The sequence below is a fragment of the Myodes glareolus genome, chromosome 19 (genome assembly GCF_982192425.1).
Source record: "Myodes glareolus chromosome 19, mMyoGla1.1, whole genome shotgun sequence".
Taxonomy (NCBI): domain Eukaryota; kingdom Metazoa; phylum Chordata; class Mammalia; order Rodentia; family Cricetidae; genus Myodes; species Myodes glareolus.
In genome coordinates this window covers 18,706,001-18,724,476 of record NC_142044.1, presented here as the reverse complement: position 1 = coordinate 18,724,476, position 18,476 = coordinate 18,706,001, and the positions used below count along the sequence as shown (strand labels likewise).

The 18,476-nt window shown below is 45.3% G+C and overlaps 1 protein-coding gene across 1 annotated transcript in view; it reads right to left on the bottom strand.

The window, feature by feature from the left end:
* Positions 1-1,194: 1,194 nt before the first annotated feature.
* The window catches only part of Deptor (DEP domain containing MTOR interacting protein), a 145,110-nt gene continuing 127,828 nt past the window's right edge, over positions 1,195-18,476 (bottom strand). The window contains exon 9 of the mRNA XM_048457142.3: positions 1,195-7,368. Coding sequence (XP_048313099.1) covers positions 7,240-7,368 — 129 coding nt within the window. The 3' untranslated portion in view covers positions 1,195-7,239. The remainder of the gene's footprint in view (positions 7,369-18,476) is intronic.

Below are 18,476 nucleotides of genomic sequence, written 5' to 3'. Positions count from 1 at the left end.
GTAAAATTTCTTGAATGAATGAATGAATGAGTAAATGAAGTATATAAGTGACAGAAAAATCTAACGTCTTTTGGTTGACTTCTCATTGTATCTGAAAAGTCACTCTCCCCGACACCTGTACTTAATTCCCCAACACAGAATTATGTATTTATCAGCTGACTAAGAAAAATACATAGTAAATTAGAAGCACAACGTGACACCCGCCAAAAATGACCTTCCCAATCTTAAGTTCCCCTAGAAAGATTGAAGATTTTGAAGACTGAGTAGAACTTCATGATTATGAAGTTAAAATATTACAATTTCTGGATCAGAATTATCCTGGACTTTCTTTAGCCACATTAGTAGCCATTTATCCTGACTCTTTGTATCTGATCCTCCATCCTTTCGTAAAATTAAAGAAAAAAATGTTTATTTTGTCTGCACCCCAGAAGCGGGCATTAGATCCCATGGGACTATAGCTTTAGATGGTTGTGAGCCAATATATGTATGGATGCTGGAATTGAACTCAGGACCTCTGGGACAACAGCGGTGCTCTTAACTCCTGAGCTATCTCTCCAGCTTCTGATTTTCCATCCCACAGTGTTCGGTAAAAACTGTGGAATGTAACCAACCCCCAAGCTAAGAATATCACCAAGTGGATGAGATCAGTTCCCTGCTTTATTATAACCTATAAATGTCTGCCTGATATTCAGATCAAAGTCCTGAGTAAAGCTTATGTCTTTTTCAAGGTTTATTTTGTGGTCCTGAGTATATATGCACACACACATGCATGCACACATGCACACACACACACACACACACACACACACACACACACAAAATACACCCATGTGTGCATGAGTGTTCCTTGTGCAGGCACCTACAGAGGCCAGAAGCAGACTTGGGATCCCTAGAAACTACAGTTAGATGTGGTTGTCGGCTGCCTAGTGTGGACGTGTCACTCATAACTCGATCAGAATAAATTCTCTTATTCCCTCAGGAGGACAATAGGGGCCGGTGGGTGAGCATCAGGCAGGTGAGAGGAAGCTTGGTAATGCAGTTTTCCTCCAGAAGACCTGCAGAGAATGCCTATCACAAGGGGCCTCAGGGTCCTTTACCAAGTCAATTTAGATATTCAGCTTGAAGTGCAGCCCGTTCTTTGGGCAAAAAGTGGCCAATTTGTTTCGAAAGACAGAAAACGCCAAACCTTTAAAGTCATTTTTAATGCAACATTTATTTCATGCTATGCCCTTGTGTTTTCACACAATCATTTTAAGAATTACAGTACAGATTTAATAAAGATAACAAACCACGCTCATCAAATTTTAAAATAAAGCTATATATTAAGCATTTTAAAACTCATTGAACAATCCTTTATGTGATCTTTGACAGTGAACTTTATTTTGGCACACAGCTCTTTTGTCCTTTGGGGACTGCAGCTGAAGAAATCTATATTCCACCTGAAGTTCAGGTGACAGAAAATCACGACGGATGGTAACAACCAATTTCACCCAGCCAGCCACATCAAAGTGGCCTGGAGTTATCTGCTCATTTATAGGCAAAGAAAAACAGACTTCTCAGCAGCTTGCGGAGAATAGCCAGTACCGACAGTTTAAAGCAGGCCTCGGGAGTGGATCATCTCCCCCGGACCATTGACGGGAAAGTTTAGAAACTCAAGACTCCTGTTTGAATGGAAAGCAGCGATATTCTTAACCTTGGTGTCTGTCCTTCCAAAGGAAGCCAGCTGTCACCAACGGTGTAAAGTCCGTCACAGCACATTTAGGCGACGACGGCTCATCTTCCTCATCTTAACTACGGTCTCTCGGCCTTGGCCTTAGTTATTATGTCTTTTAGGTATCACATGTAGTCCAGGCTGGCCTTGGATATGGTGATCCTTCTGCTTCTGCAGTGCTGGGATCAGAGTACGGTGAGTATCCTAGGCCTGATAAATTATTCTTTAAATAGGGTCTCTGTGTGAGCCCAGGATGGCCTAAAACTCCCTTGTCCAACATGAGTCTTCTCCTTGCTATGGGCCACCACACCTAGCTGTAATTAAACCTCAGGAGGCAGAAACGGACCAAAGGACAAGGGTGGTTTTCATTTCGACAGAAGATGGCCTTCTTATTTGTACATACAGTGCTAATTACGGAACAAAAACTGTCTTCCTTCCCATCATTAAAACATAAAGCATTGCACACAGACATCTAAAAAAAAAGTTTAGAATATTTTGTCTAGTTTTGTTTTGTAGACAAAGTCTCTGTATCCCAGGCTGGCCTTAAGCTTATGGCAACCCCCCTGCCTCAGCTTCCCAAATGTTGGGATTATAGGTGTGAGTCATCATGCCTGGCTTTGAAAATATCTCTTTTTTCAGGGAACAAGAAGGAAAGCGTCCACTGTGCGCAGGTAAAAGTTATCTCAGGCAGTGGGTGTCATTTCCTCTTTGAAGATCACAGACACACAAATACACATGAAGACCAAAATCATTGAAAACAGGCATGGGTAGCTCAGGCTTGTAATTCTAGTCCTCAGGAGGCTGAAGCAGGAGAATGGCTGAGTTTGAGACTAGCCTGTGCTATATAGTACATTCCCAGCCAACATGGCCTACAAACAGAATAAGACCCTTGTATCTGAAACAAACAAACAACAATCAAAGATGATATTCCCTTCCCTTCCCAGACACCAGGTACTGCTATTGTTTTTTGAGTAAATCATGCCATAGGCCTGTTTCAGCTGCAGAAGGTTCTACTGCAACAGGGCTGGATGGCAGGAGACTCAGAAGGCATGCAGCTCAAACTCCTACCTGACAAGTTTCATGAGTTTGGGTATAGCACAAGACCGTTCTATACCTCATTTGTTAGTCAAATGAGATGATTAGACTGTGTTCTACATAGCACACGGCACTAACATTTTAGGTCTATGGACTCTAAAAAAAATCATTAGAAATCGGACTTCACTGATACTCCCACCCAATTGTTGGATATGAATTTGCACTCAGAGAGCCTAAAGCTTTCAATAACTATCTTCAACGAGCGATGACTTCTTTTTTGCATTTACTTTTAGAGATTTGAAAGTGGCCAAAAATTCTATGCAAGTCTTCTCATAAAAGATGGTGTCTATTTCCCCACTGGAATTCTCCTGGATTCTGGGCTAGTTTTATTTTTTTAATTTAAAGATTGATTTATCTTAATTGTGTGTATATGGATGTTTTGCATGCATGTAAGGTTGTACGGACCCCCTAGAACTATAGTTACACCAGTTGTGAGACGTTATGCAGTGCTAGGAATCAAACTTGGGTTCTCTGGAAGAACAACCTGTGTTGGTTTTTCTGTTTATTTTTGGTTTTCTTTTGCTTTTTTGTTTTTTGGTTTTTTTTTTTTTTGATGACAGCGTTTCTCTGTGTAGCCCCTGGCTGTCCTGGAACTCACTTTGTAGACCAGGCTGGCCTCAAACTCATTGAGATCCGCCTGCCTCTGCCTCCCAAGTGCTGGGGTTAATGGCATGTGCCACCGCTGCTCAGCCACAACCAGACACTGCACTATCTATCCAACCTAGAGCTAGTTTTACGAATTGCTTTGGTTCTCAAAACCATGTGAACCATTTTGGGGTTTTCAATTTTTAATCCAAAGAAAAGAAGGCTGTAGATTCTTTCTAGATTACTTGGGGTTACATGACCCGGAACTGTGGCAATTCAACTTGGAACAAAGGCAGCCTGGAGACAACATACATGAAGCCTTGTGTATTAGACAGATATCTGTGTCTATAACAAGGTACGTCTGACAATCAACTGGTAAAGAGAAAGTGTCGAGAGCCACCTTGTTGGGGCGACTCCCCAGATTTGGCCCACATTTTTGGGTCCCGACAAGAAAGGGGTTATTTTGATTCATAGGGTTTGAGGTTTAAGCCCATGACTAATTGACCTCATTGAGGCCTATGGTGAGTTAGTGCATTGTGTGGGAGCAATGGTGGAACCAAACTGCTCAGTCATCTCATGGTCAAGAAGTAAAGAAAAAAAAAAAAAGAGAAAGGGCTGGGGCCCCACAGTTCTGCTGGCAAACCCCCAGGTACCTGTGGTTCTCTCATGAGGTCCTACCACTTCCTTAGATGTCTTAGACAGTATCTAATATGACCCAGCTTGGCCTCCAACGTGTTCTGTTACCAAGGCTGTCATTGAACTCCTGATCCTCCTGCCTCTACCTCCCAAAGGCTGAGAGCTGGGCAACGACACTGTAAATGCCATTTTGCTCTCATAGAGGTTTGGATGGGATTTACGGGTCTGAGGGCATTTAGAGAACGTAAGGAAGGAAATCTTTGGGGACCTGGCAAAGATTTCTCTAAGGAGATGAGACATCTAAAGAAAGTAATGAGAATAATTTCTCCTGGGCAAAGAGGGGAGAAATAACATCCTAGAAATAAGATACCATGTATGCAAACATGGAGGAAAAAAAGGTCCTGGGGGCCATTGGAGTGTCTATATTCACTAATTATATCACTAATTATTATGAGGCTGTGTGTGTGTGTGTGTGTGTGAGAGAGAGAGAGAGAGAGAGAGAGAGAGAGAGAGAGAGAGAGAAAGAGAGAGAGAGAGACACCTCAATTCCTCAATTCACGGTCAAAAGATATTTGCTGAAATAGCAAATGTCCTTTGGCACTTGGCCTTTAAACTGGGGATGAGAAGAACCAAGTAAAACAGTTAAAGTATTCTTTGCTCCCTCCCTGATGGCTAGAAGGAGGGGCTGTGTGGAGTACAGAGAGGTGCTTCCACGGTGTTCAGTTTGGCTAAAGGGAAATTATAGGATCTAGGGTTCAAGACAAACAGCATTCGCAGGTAAGTAGCAAGAAGAATACAGTACCCCACACACATCCTTTCCTCTTCTGACAGTCCAGAAACACCTAAGACAGAAAACAGCTGAGACTCCTTTGTTGGGGTTTTAATGCTATCCGAGTGCAGGGCTGTGAGCCTGTAATCTCACTTAGGAAGTGGAGGAGCAGGAGCTTGACACTGTCTCAAAACAACAAACAGAAATGAAAGCCACGTGGTAAGGTTTTCTACAGAGTTGCTGGGCTGTTTTGAGCATATGATGAACCAACCTGTGTTATGAGTCGGTTTCTTCATCTATAAAATAGGTGATGATGGTATTGACCTCTCAGGCCAATAAAAACAAACAAACAAACAAACACCCATGGAGTCTTCAGGAAGCCTGGAGTGAGCATTGAATATAAGACCTCTAAATAGGAAGTCTGGGGCAGTCAGGCAAAGGGGCTTTAGCATCGGAGAAACGGGCTATGGTTATCACAGCTGCTTGAACGTAGAGAACATTATCGAATCTCCTCAGTCCTAGTCTCCCCATCTAAAAATGAGGGTGATAACAGCTATCTTAAAAGGCTGGGACAGGGAATGAGGAGAGCACAGACATTAAATGCCACAGCAGAGAGCCTTGCTCATAGCATAAGTGCACACACGCGGCATATTTTTCAGACACAGATGGGTAATCTTAGTGTCAGCTATCCCATAGCGCTTCCAAATTCAACTTTCTTACCAAATCTAGAAAAGTTAGATTAGCATATATGTGCTAATAAAATGCATTCCACCAGTACCAATACATGATGATCACCTCCCACTAAGAAATTACTGAGGTATAACAATTATTTTGTTAATGCATAATAAGAAAGCAGCCTCTCTGTTCAAAATTTAGTATGTAAAGTGACTCTCTCACTTGGTACTTTGAGGACTATCCTCTTCATACCAATACCCTGAATGCATCCCCCCCGCCCCTCCTGGTATTTTTGAGACAGGCTCTCCTATATCTCGGGTTCACTTTGAACACCTGATCTTCCTGCCTCCACTTCCTGGGTGCTGCAATTACAGACACTGGCTACCATGTCTGGTTCTGAGGGAGTCTTTTCTAGATCAAGGAAACATGCACAGGGCAGATGAAGAATTCCAACACATGACGGAGTCGGCAGTGGCAAGCAGACCTCTAAAGGAGCAGCACGTCCCATGACATTAGAAGGCTTGCAAAAATCCAGGCTAAGAAGGTTTTTTGAATTTCAACTTTGTTGCATTGGAGCCGAATCCCTTAAAAGCGGACGACTGCAAAGTGCAATCTCAGCAGAGGTTTGACTTTGAGTCTTCCATGGGCGTGGACAGACCTCTTTGCTTTCACACCCAGAAGACTTCAAATGAACCCCAGAAAGTCACTGGAGCCGATTCATGGGGCAAAAGCCCTTGGGCCCAAAGAGAACAGGGGGTCACGTTGCTGTGGGCATCCTCTCCTTGCCCATCCCCACCACCAGTGGCACAGAGGTTTGTTTATTTTTTTAACCTCATGCCATACCTGAAACAGGTTAAGCTGAAAATTGGTGATAAAGGCAGAAATTAAGAAGAAGTCAGTGGCCAGGGGATACCTAGCAAGCCCCACCACCCCAGTAAGAAGATTTAAACAGAGAGGAAAAAGTTACTCTGTGATGATGGCTTAAGAACCTTGGTGGAAATTCTTGTCAGCCGGTCACATTCCTAGGGAGGTTGCTTTCATTCTAAGATGGTGAAATCTAGGCTTATTTAACAGCCTCAGGCTAATTTTGGTGAAAAACCTTTTTCTGCTAACATGGGGTCTCACTATGTTGCCCAGGCTGGCTCAACCACCAGAATTCAAGCGATTCTCCTCTTGCCCCCGTGCCCCAAGTATTCAGGGACTGCAGGCGCTGTTTCGTTATCCCTGCCACCAAAGAACAATGGAAATGATGTAAACTATATAATAATCATTCTTCTGAAAATGGCATTTTTCCCACATTGCTATTTCAGCAACTTTCTGCAACCATGAAAACCAATGATCGAGGACTACGGACTGGGTTCTAGTAAGGCAATCCCACCCCAAGGGGAAGTTGCTTGGCTATTGTCATCTACATTGGCACGAGCTCATGTGTGTGCATGCGCGTGTGAGCACACACCGTTTCTGAGAGGGGCACTCACACTGTGAGCTGAGACTGGCCTTGAACAGGCAGCATTGCTCCTGCCACGGCCTCCTGAGCGCTGGGATTATAGACCTGAGCCACCACACCCCCTGCTGTGGTGTTTTGTTTTTTGTTTTTTTTTTAAAGATGTGTTACCCAGTCCTTCCACATTCAAACACTGCATGAAATTCAAGGTGTGCATGGACAGAGAAAAGATCTGCACGTCCCAATTATCCATTTGTCTGGCTGTCTTGTCGTGTCATTGCCGTGTGGTCCTGGGACAGGGCACCAGCAGGGACATCTGTGTGCTCAGCAGTCTAACTCCTCCATGACTTCCATGACAATGGTCCGTGGGCCCGTCAGAATCAGGTTGCTCACGGTGCGGTAGTCTACATTCAGCACGTTGAGCCCGTTGACAGAGACAACGAACTGGCAGACCTGGAGGGGTGACGGAAGGAAAGAATGTCGGTTTGAGTTGGGGTGAAGCTCAGTGAATAAAGCGCCTGCCCGGTATGCCCATCATCCCAGCATTTGAGGGGTAGAGGAAGGTTCAGCATGGTTATTATAGGCTATATAAAAAGGTTAACCTGGGGTAAATGAGATCCTGTCTCAGATACAGACACAGTCAGACCCACACACACACATGCGTGCGCACACACACACACACACACAGATATACTTGTCCATTTTTTCACAGACCTAGTGTGTGGCCCAAACATTATTCTTAAAACAGTCAAGCCTGCCGGGCTGTGGTTGTGCACACCTTTAATCCCAGCACTTGGGAGGGAGAGGCAGGCGGATCTCTGTACGTTCAAGTTCAACGCCAGCCTGGTCTACAAGGGCTAGTTCCAGGATAGGCACCAAAGCTACAGAGAAACTTTGTCTCAAAAGAAAAAAAATACCCCAAGAAACCAAACCAAACCAAATAAACAAAAAACAGCCGAGCCTAATCAGCTAGCTACTCTGATTCAATAAATTCAAAAAGGACACACTTTTTTCCTACAGGATAGAAGGACAGAAAAAGCACCTATTTGGGAATTTTACAAACATTGGGCTTAAATCCTAACTCTGAATCTTCTTAGCTTAATCTGGTTATTGATATTCCGAAGCTTATTTCCATCTGTTGTATGGCAGCTGCCTCACATGACTGTTGCAGGAGTTAGGGCAGATAGAGCACAGAGGCTTCTGTTACAGTGGGCCAGCCTATGGGGATTCACAGTCTTGGCAGTGTGCTTATGGCTGTAATTATTCGTATGGATATGGTAGGCATTGTCTCCTCCTCCTCCTCTTCTTTTTTGTTTTTCCAGACAGGGTTTACTCTGTGTAGCTCTGAAGTCTGTCCTGAAACTCACTCTGTAGGCCAGGCTGCCCTCGAACTCACAGAGGATCCACCTGCATCTGCCCGACCAGCCCAGTGCCGGGATTAAAGGCGTGCACCACCACTACCACTACCCTTTCCCTCCCCTTCTACAAGATTGTTAGCAGTGCCTCCTTTCACTCACCAAAGTGTCTGGCTAATGACACTGGTTCCTTGGGAACATGGAGAAGCCCGTGGAAATTAGCATATCATTCAACTCTAAACACCACTTGCACACTGGCTGGTCAGCCAATCCAGCCCGAAACGGTTCTGTGAGAAATCCTGTCTCAAAAATGATGTGCAGAGTAACAGAGGAAGGTACTTGCTGCCACCCTCCAGGTCCCTTGTGCACCTATACTAAGTAGAGTGTACATGCATGCACACACACACACACACACACACACACACACACACACACACACAGAGAGAGAGAGAGAGAGAGAGAGAGAGAGACTGACACAGACAGAGAGAGCAGATAAAGAAGAAAAAGAGGGATGCTCAGGTTTTAAAGTGTCCACCATCCAGGCAGGAGGACCAGAGTCTGGATTCCCAGGAATCCATGTGCAGTGGTTTCAATAACAATGGCACCCATAGGCTCATACATTTGAATGCTCAGTCACCAGGGACTGACACTGTTTAAAAGGATTAGAAGGATTAGGAGGTGTAGCCTCATTGGGAGAAGTGTGTCACTAGGGTGGGATCTGAGATTTCAAAGGTTCCCAAGCAAGGACCAGTGCTGCTCTCTCTCTCTCTCTCTCTCTCTCTCTCTCTCTCTGCCTGTGAACCTGGATGTAGTCAGCAGCTAATGCTCCAGGGCTATGTGTGCTGCCATATTGGATTTCTATCTGAAACTGTAAGCAATCCCTCAATTAAATGCTTTCTTGATTTTTTTTTTTTTTGATTTTTGAGACAGGGTTTCTCTGTAGTTTTTGGTGCCTGTCCTGGAACTAGCTCTTGTAGACCAGGCTGGCCTCGAACTCACAGAGATCCACCTGCCTCTGCCTCCCAAGTGCTGGGATTAAAGGCGTGCGCCACCACCGCCCGGCTAAAATGCTTTCTTTTATAACAGTTGCCTTGGTCATGGTGTCTCTTCGCAGCAATAGAACAATGCCTAAGACATCATGTAAATGCCAGAGGGGTGTGGCAGCTCATCTCTAACTCCAGCACTTGGAAGGAGACACAGGGATTCCTGAAACAAGCTGGCTAGCAGGACGAGTCATGTCAGTGAGTTCTGGGTTCCCTCAATGAGTAGGGTGGAGAATGACTGAAATAGACTCCTGACGTCAACCGTGGGTCTTCACAGGCACACGTAAGAGTACACACACAGACAGACAGACACATATACACACAAGGGAACAAAAAGGAGGAAGGCAAAAGCCAGTGAGTGGGAGGAAGGAGAAGGAGTGAGAGAGAAGCAGAGGGGAAGTAGATCCCTTGGTTGAAATTATTAGGGTCTGCCATCTCAAGTCTGTAAATGAATTGCCTGGACAGTTAACATGTAGGCCTGTGAGAGATATAAATTAACTCTGTGTTGAAAACTCAACATATGGTTTGAGAACTACCCAAGCCTTTGGAAACCCACCATTTCCTTTTATATTGATTTCTGACTGTAGTATGAACGGCGGGCCACTTCTCGCCACCTGTACAGCTAGCTTTACCCAAAATAATTACACGGAAACTGTATTAATTTAAACACTGCTTGGCCCATTAGTTTCAGCCTCTTATTGGCTAACTCTCACATCTTGATTAACCCATTTCTAATAATCTGTGTAGTACCACGAGGTGGTGGCTTACCGGGAAGGATTCTAACCTGCGTCTGTCTCGGAGAGGAGAGTCATGGCGACTGCCTCATTGCCTTCTTCCCAGCATTCTGTTCTGTCTACTCCTCCCACCTATGTTCTGACCTATCGGGCCAAGCAGTTTATTAATTAACCAATGAAAGCAATACATCTGACAAAGTAATATCAATATAAACTTAAAATCAAGTCCCAAAGTAGCTACATCTATTGCCTCTACAGACTCAAGTCGGAAAACATCAGAATCGTAACTTGGTTTCTGATTAAAAAAAAAAGTTATAGGATTTGGAATCCTAAAATAGGGATTTATGACCTATGTCCCTTTGATGAGGACCTCAATTAAAGTAGGTCAATTCTTCTCTTATCTATCATGTGTTTCATAATATAAAGAAGCCTTATTTGGAGCTGGGGATATAGCTCAGTTGGTAGAGCACTTGCCTCACATGTATAGAGCCAGAGGCTTGATCCCCAGGACGGTACAAGTTTCAGGTGTGCTAATGTGTATATATATCACCAGCATCTGGGAAGTGGAGGCTGGAGGGTCAGAAGTGAAACATTAACCTTGGCTGGTTAGAGGCCAGCCTGGGCTACATCAGACTTGGTTTCAAAAAAAAATAAATAAATAAGCATTCCTCATTTGTAAAATCAATATCAATAGGTTAAAAAATGTATAGCTACACAAGTTCAGTCACACAACGAATTTAAAGCATTCTGGAAGATACCACACAAATGCTGGGTTTACTAATTCCTCACTTTTAAAAAATGGTCATTTCCTAGCCAGTGGTGGTACACGCCTTTAATTCCAGCACTCAGGAGGCAGAGGCAGGTGGATGTCTGTGACTCTGAGACCAGCCTGGTCTACAGTATGTGTTCCAGGAGAACAGCGCTACACAGAGAAGCCCTGTCTTGTGGGGGAGGAGGAGTCATTTCTTTCACATGTAAGCATAATGTTCTAAGCAGAATCATATTTCTTCAGTGACTATGAACCTTGACACTTCTACTGCTTACTTTTGTTACCGCAGGAGTCAGCCACGATAAGCTAAGTAGAAGCAGACCACCCAAAGGAAGTTCTTTACTTCCAACCATTATCACCTGCCAGTGTGGGACTCAGCCATTGGTAAGTTTAATGGAGGCCTGAGTCTCAGTAGTATACCCTGAAGCAATACTTGGTTGTAGGAAGAACCACAAACCAGAGCACCACCCAAGAACAGACCATCCAAAGGAAATGCCTAATGCTGTAGATAGGACCACCTGCCAGCACACTCCTCAGGACATCCCTAGACAAATGTTAGCCAGTCAGGGGTTCTGAACCCCAGAAACCCCTCACCCCCAGCTTTACTACTAGAGAACCCTATTCTAACTGAACTCGGGACTCTCTGTTTATTCCAATAAACAGATGTGCAGAGAGACCGAGTTTGCAAACCTGCATAAAATAAAGGCTGTTTGCTTTTTACATACAAGACTCAGTTTCCTTGTTGGCTTTTGGGGGACACTGAGGATTTGGGCATACCAGTTACTGGGGATGTCTTATACAAAATCACCATTTCTCCTTTCCCATTCCCAAAGTTGGCCATCAAGAATTCAGGGCACATCTTGAGTGTAGTCAGCAGTTTCCAACCATGGTCAAGGTCATGGTGATAACGAGGTCACACTGCCAGATCACAACTCACCCAGAACGGAGCCATGAACACTTGTGGGGGCATTTCCCACACTGACCTAACTAGGCCATTGCCTTTGCTTTCCTCTGCCAAAGAATGAGAGGAATGCCACCCCTTCCACCCAGGGTGCTGGACTTCAGATCTGTGTTCTTTTCTCCAAAAGACTGTCCTTGTGCTGTTACATGGGAAAACAAGAATTGCCAGCCAACCCTCCCCAGGCTCCGGGATAATTTGTGTCTCTGAATCACACCATGGTCGTGTTAGTCATTCGGTCTTCACCACAATTATGCCGACATCCCACACTGCTTGTCTTAACTAGCCAACATGTGAGCATCAGGGACGTCACACAGAAATTCAGGTGGAGTCATGCTTCTCGGGGACAATGTGGAAACCCCGTCAAACCAGGTCTGATGGCTACTGGCTGGTAGTCCCTTCGAACCCGGGCAAGTGACCTTTCATGTGCCACACCTCTTCATTTAAATATTAATTTTAAAATAAACTAACTTTTATTTGTATGTACATGTGTGTGCCAGCATGAGTTTATGTGCATAGATGCCCAAGGAGTCTTGAAGACAGATTCCCCTAGATCAGGCGTTAGAGGTGAATCCCCCAGAGCTGGAGTTACAAGCAGTTGTGAGCTTGGTGTATACGTCTGGAACCAAGGCTTGGTCTTCTGCAAGTGCTCTTAACCACAGAGCCGTCTCCCCAGCCCCACCACAGCCCTTTCTACTTCCTGATTTTTCTTACCACTTAGCTGATGACCACCTGAGTTTGAAGTGCCTGGCTCAGGCTGGGCAGAGGTAAAGAGCTAAAAGAGAAAAGTGGCTGGAAGTTTCAAAGATGGAAAGACTTCTTAATAGTCTCCTGCTAAAGGACAGGACTTCTCGGCTTCCTCTGTGAGTGACTGAAGGCATTTGCACCCTATAAGGGCCCACAGAACATTTCTGTTGTAGGTATTTTCACCATCGGCACACTTGGGTAACAAAGATGCCCCCCTCACCGTGACTAAACATGGTCCCGCCTAAGGTCACACCAATCATCTCATTTTCTTCTGCCTTCCATTTCTCTACATCTGCTTTTTGAAAAATAACCTAACCCATTTATTCACCAAATAATAAAGGAGAAATATAACTTGGTATAGCCACACTCTGGGATATCATTCAGTCACAAATGAAAACAAAGCTGTAAGACAAACACGCAACAGTAACAACAAAACAGTGGGAAACTTTAAAATAAATTTCATCATCGATTGTAAATCTCTCTCACACACTTTTCTTTTTCTGTTTTGAGATAGCGTCTTCACCTCAGGCTGGTCTCGAACTCCCTGTTTAGCAGAGGATGACCATGAACTTCTGACACTCCTTTCTCTACCTCCAGGTACTAGAACTACAAGCCTGAGCTACCACACCCGTCTCCCTCCCCCAACCTTAATCCAGGAATTCCTCTTGGGTCTCATGTGGTTACATCCATTAGGTTTCTATCCAGCAGTCACTTTGCTCCAGTCACAAAGAAAATCTTTTCAGAGGTTCCCCACTGCTCCTCAGCACAGTGTGGACAGAATCTGAGCAAGGCAGCCTGGTCTTCTTCATTCATGGAGCCATCGTATCCAGGCTTGGCCAGTCGGACTCAATCTCCTAGGTTGCCCACTCTGGGGATGAGTAACATGAGAAACTTTATTCCGAGGTCCCAAAGTCTTCCCTATTCCTGTCCTTGGGCCACATGACTTGCTCTTTATTTTCCTGTGCATCTGATAGCTTCAATTCACCCTACCTCCCAACTTTAGGGAGCTATTTTCCTTTGCTGGCAGCACACACAATCGCAAATAAAATCCCCAGGAGCGAACTGAACGTCAGAGAGGTCAGTGTTTAAGATCATATCACGGTGTGGTACATTTTTGCAAAGCAACATGTGCCCCCTTAAAGGCCCCAGCCTCCCCACACCACTCTCTCTGTCTTGCTCATTCTGTCTGCCTGCCTACCTGCCTGCCTCTCTCTGTCTTTCTCTCTCATGTCCCCACTCCGCAATGTCCTGTCATTTTCTCTTCCTTCCCACTAAACCTCTTGCATTAGATCTGTTGTGTGTGGTGTGATCTTCTCAGCAGCTCACGTTGGTTGAGCCAAAAGGTACCTATTTCTCACTGCCTTATACAACACCATGCATATAGAGTTCAAAGCATTAGGTATCTTCCTCAATTGCTTGTCGCCTTATTTCCTGAGATCAGATCTCTCACTGAACCTGGAGTTCACTGATTTGGCTAAGCTGGCTGGCCAGTGAATTCTAAGCTGGGGTTATAGGTGTGAAGAGCCAGCCACACCTGGCTTTTGTACATGGGTTCTAGGAGTTGAACATAGGTCCTCACTGTTTATGGAGCAAGCTCTTTACTTATTAAACCATGTCCACAGCTGTTGGTAGTGTTTTTCCCCCCCTCTATTCTTTAACTCTTAGACTTACGCAGTCTCAGGTCTGCTCAAACACCCACAGTGTGGTGGTACGCTCCCATAATCTGAGCTACTCAGGAGGTTGAGGAGGAAGGATTGAGAGTTCAAATCCTGCCAGGACTGTAGAGTATGAATCAGCCTCAAAAACCCACCCAGCAATGTGGATGTGGTATACACTTAGAATCCCAGCCCGAAGGAGGTGAGGCAGGAGACTGGGAGTCACTACACAGTGAGTGCACAGCCAGCCCAGACTACATGGAACTCTATCTCATAAAAGCTACAAGATAGCATAAAAATTAAAAAAAAATGTCTGATGTTGATGTTGAGGCTCTTTGAATTCCATAACAAGATATTTGTTCAAGTAAACCTGGATTATAAAATAGGCAAGGGATCTTAGTTAGGGTTTCGATTGCTGTCATGAAACACCATGACCAAAAGCAAGTTGGGGAGAAAAGAGTTTTATTTGGCTTACACTTCAGCATTGCTGTTCATCACTGAAGGAAGTCAGGACAGGAACTCAAACAGGGCAGGAACCTGGAGGCAGGAGCTGATGCAGAGGCCATGCAGGGTTGCTGCCTACTGGTTTGCTTTCCATAGCTTGCTTGGTAGGCTTTCCTTTTTCTTTTTTCTTTTTTTGAGATTCTTTTCTTCTCATGTTGTAGACTAGGCTAGTCTCAAACTCACAGAGCTCTGCCTGCCTCTGCCTCTGCCTCTGCCTCCTAGTGCTGGGATTAAAGGCGTGCGCCACCACCACCTGGCTTCATCATGCCTTCTTATAGAACCAGGAGTACCTGTCCAGGAATGGCATCACCCATGATGGGCTGGCTTTCCCCATCAATAACTAACTAAGAAAATGACTTACGACTGGATCTTAGGGAAGCATTTTCTCAATTAGGTTTCCCTCCTTTCAGCTAACTCTAGTGTGTGTGTGTGTGTGTGTGTGTGTGTGTGTGTCTGTGTGTGTGTCTGTATGTGTGTGTCTGTGTGTGTGTCTGTCAAGCTGACAGAAGCGTAACCAGCACACATGGTAAGATGGACCTGGAACCTACCACTTGGGAGGTTGAGATCGGAAGATGGTAAGTTTAAGGCCAGTCTGGGCACTGTAGGGAGACAGATCCTGTCTTCAAAAAAGAAAAAGAATAAAAAGAGGCTAACTATATTGTCTACATATAAGAAACAATTACCGTACCTTCTCTAATATTCAAACTCGGGACCCACCAGGTCTATGGAACAAATCTGAAGCCAACTTGGGCTACACAGTGAGGCCCTATCTCAAATATAAACCCCAAACAAACAACATTAACAACAAGAAGGGGGAGTTGCTTTTCTGCTCCTCTTTCCTTCTATTTATAAATATCACAATTACTTTCAATAATTTCAAAAATCAGACGAGGGGCTAGGGAAATGGCTCAGTGCATAAAGAGTGCTGGCTGGAAAAGGATGGGCATCTGAGGTCAGGGGCCCAGCGCCCAGGGAAGAGGTGGATATGGACACACATGCCTGAGCTCTGCTGTTGGGAAGGGGCAGGCAGGGGGATGGTGGAGGCTTCCTGGCCAGCCAGTTTAGAGAGAGAGAAAAATCTCGTGAGCTTAGTGAGCTCCAGATTCACCTCGAGATCCTGTCTCAAGGAATAAAGTGGAAAATGACAAAGCAGGACTCTTCTGATGTCTGCAGACATATGTATGTCAAACCTATGTATCATGTGCACACACACACACTCATGCTCCTATGATCATAATTGTCTCCTTTTCCCAGTTCTCAGCAAAGGGATCATTTCTCACAACCACATCACTGAGAGTTATTTCAAACCTTTTCCAAGAATAAAGAAAAAGTGCCGTCCAAACCTTTCTCCTGCTTCTATTCTACGGGGTATTTTTAGAGTCTGGCTGTTGGAAAGACGTCATCTCTCCCTAAGTGGCCTCAATAACTGCTGTGGTTCGAGCAGTTTCTACATCCTGTTGCTAAATGTTCCAGATTATCTAGCTCCACAGGTCCCATTGTGTACTCACGAGGTAGCTCTCAGTGATGTACCTCCAGGTAGCATCCTTGGTACATCATGCTTTGCAAACCCACCACACATTACCAGTAACAGCAGGAAGCATACAGCGTGGGAGGAAATTCCTTGTCCTCTATGCTAAAAAGCACATGTGCACAAACACACAGAATACATGACTGCCTCCAGACGGGCCGCTTTAGGAACACAATTTCTCCTTGCTGGGCTAGAAGCTGAGATGCCCACCTCCTGGAAGTGATGGGGATTCTGGGAAAGAGGTCATACTTTCCCTTTACTTTTAGGCACCTTTACCACACACACACACACACACACACACCTGTTTGCAAAGATCACATTGCAGTTGTCCAGTTTCCGTAGTTGTTTGTGTCTGTTTGTGTATGCACATATAGGGACTAGGTCTGTATGTGTATGTGTGTGTGTCTGTCTATATATGCATGTGTACAGAAGCCAGAGTGTGATGTCAAGTGTCTTCCCCAGTCACTCTCCCCCTTATTGTTTTTGAGACAAGACTTCCCACTGAACCTGGAGCTCACCGATTTAGTTCCGCTAGATTGGCTAGGCAGCAAGCCTAGGGAGCCCCACCCCCACCCCAGTCTCCACCTTTCCAGAGCTAGGTCGACAGGCACACTACTATGCCTGGCTTTGGTGTGGATGCTGGAGATTCCCAACTTAAAGCATTTTTTCAGCAGAGCCATCTCCCTGTCCCCTCCTCTCTTATTTTGAGATATGGTGTCATGTAGCCCAGGACCTGAACTCACTAGTGAGCTAAGGCTGGCCCTGAACTTCTGATCCTCCTGCCTCTACTTGTGGTTGAACCCAGAGCTTCATAAACACTAGGCAAGCACTGTGCCGGCTGAGCTTAGCCCCCAGTCTCATCGCCTGCATCAATCAAGGATGCAGGGCTCTAACTTCCAGGGAAAGGGCACAAACACATTCCCATTGAGACACAGAACAACACCTTCCTGTGTCGGACACGTGAAGCTGGGGTTAGGATGCAGCTCTGAGTAAACAGGCTTAGAAGAAAGGTCCTGAACAACAGCGTTGGTCCTTCTGAGTTAACAAGACGAGGGAAACTGCACCAGGCACACTTCAGGGTGTGACCAAGTCGGGACGAACTCCCAGGCAAAACTCCAGCCTTCCTTCAGATGGAAAGCCAAATTAACTAAACCCCCCTGCCTCTCACATCCCTCTCCCTGCACCAGGCCTGGCAGATGTGCCCTAACTCCCAGACTGATGGAGTAATTGCTTAATTATACACAAGTTCACACGTGGCTGGAGCCCACCACAGTCATGTAACTGTTTGACCTGAAGTGGGAGTGAGGTTGGGGAGAAACGCAGCTCTGCTAGTGAACTAGAGTCTTCTCAGTACCTGGAAGTTGCCAGTCACCACTACTCCCCACTCTTGACCAGAAGAAAGATAAAACAGATGTGAAAGAGCCTGGGGCTGGAGACTTGGCTCAGCTGTTAAAGTACCTGCTATTCTTCAAGTGGATCTGAGTTCAGTTCTCAGGACCCACATGGGAGTTCACAACTATCCATAACTCCAACTCCAGAGGACCTGATGCCCTTTGCTGGCCTCTGCTGATACTGTGTGTGTGTGTGTGTGTGTGTGTGTGTGTGTGTATTAGTGCTCAGCCCTACACACAGAAAAACACCCATATACATAAAATAAAAATAAGTAAAATCTCAAGAGTCTTGTATTGATTAGTAAGCCTAATTAGGGGAAGCCTAATTAATGACACAGGGAAGCAGAGACAAGGCACTCAGTAAGTAAGACAGCAGGATGTGCTTAAGTAGCTCTGAAGTCTTCATACATCATCCTGATCAAGGGATCGTTAAAAGGGGACCAGCATGGGGAGACTGCTCAGCTGGGAAAGTGATTGCTTTGCAAGCATGAGGACCTGAGTTGGCTCCCCAGGGGTAGGGTGGCACTTGTCATCTCGGTCTTGAGGGTGGAGACAGAAGGGTCTCTGGGACTTGTTAGTTATTTTAGCCTGACTGCTAAGTTTCAGGCCAGTGGAAGACCCTTCTCAAACTGAGGAGGAGTCCGCTGGCCTCTACATGCACACACGATCACCTGCACTCATGTGTGTCCCTATGCGTGTGCGTACACACATGTGCATACACACACACACACACACACATTTTCAAAAAAAGATAAAGTGGCCAGGTGGTAGTGGCACATGCCTTTAATCCCAGTTCTCTGGAGGCAGAGGCAGGTGGATCTCTGTGAGTCTACAAAGCAAGTTCCCAGGACAGCCAAGGTCACACAAAGAAACCCTG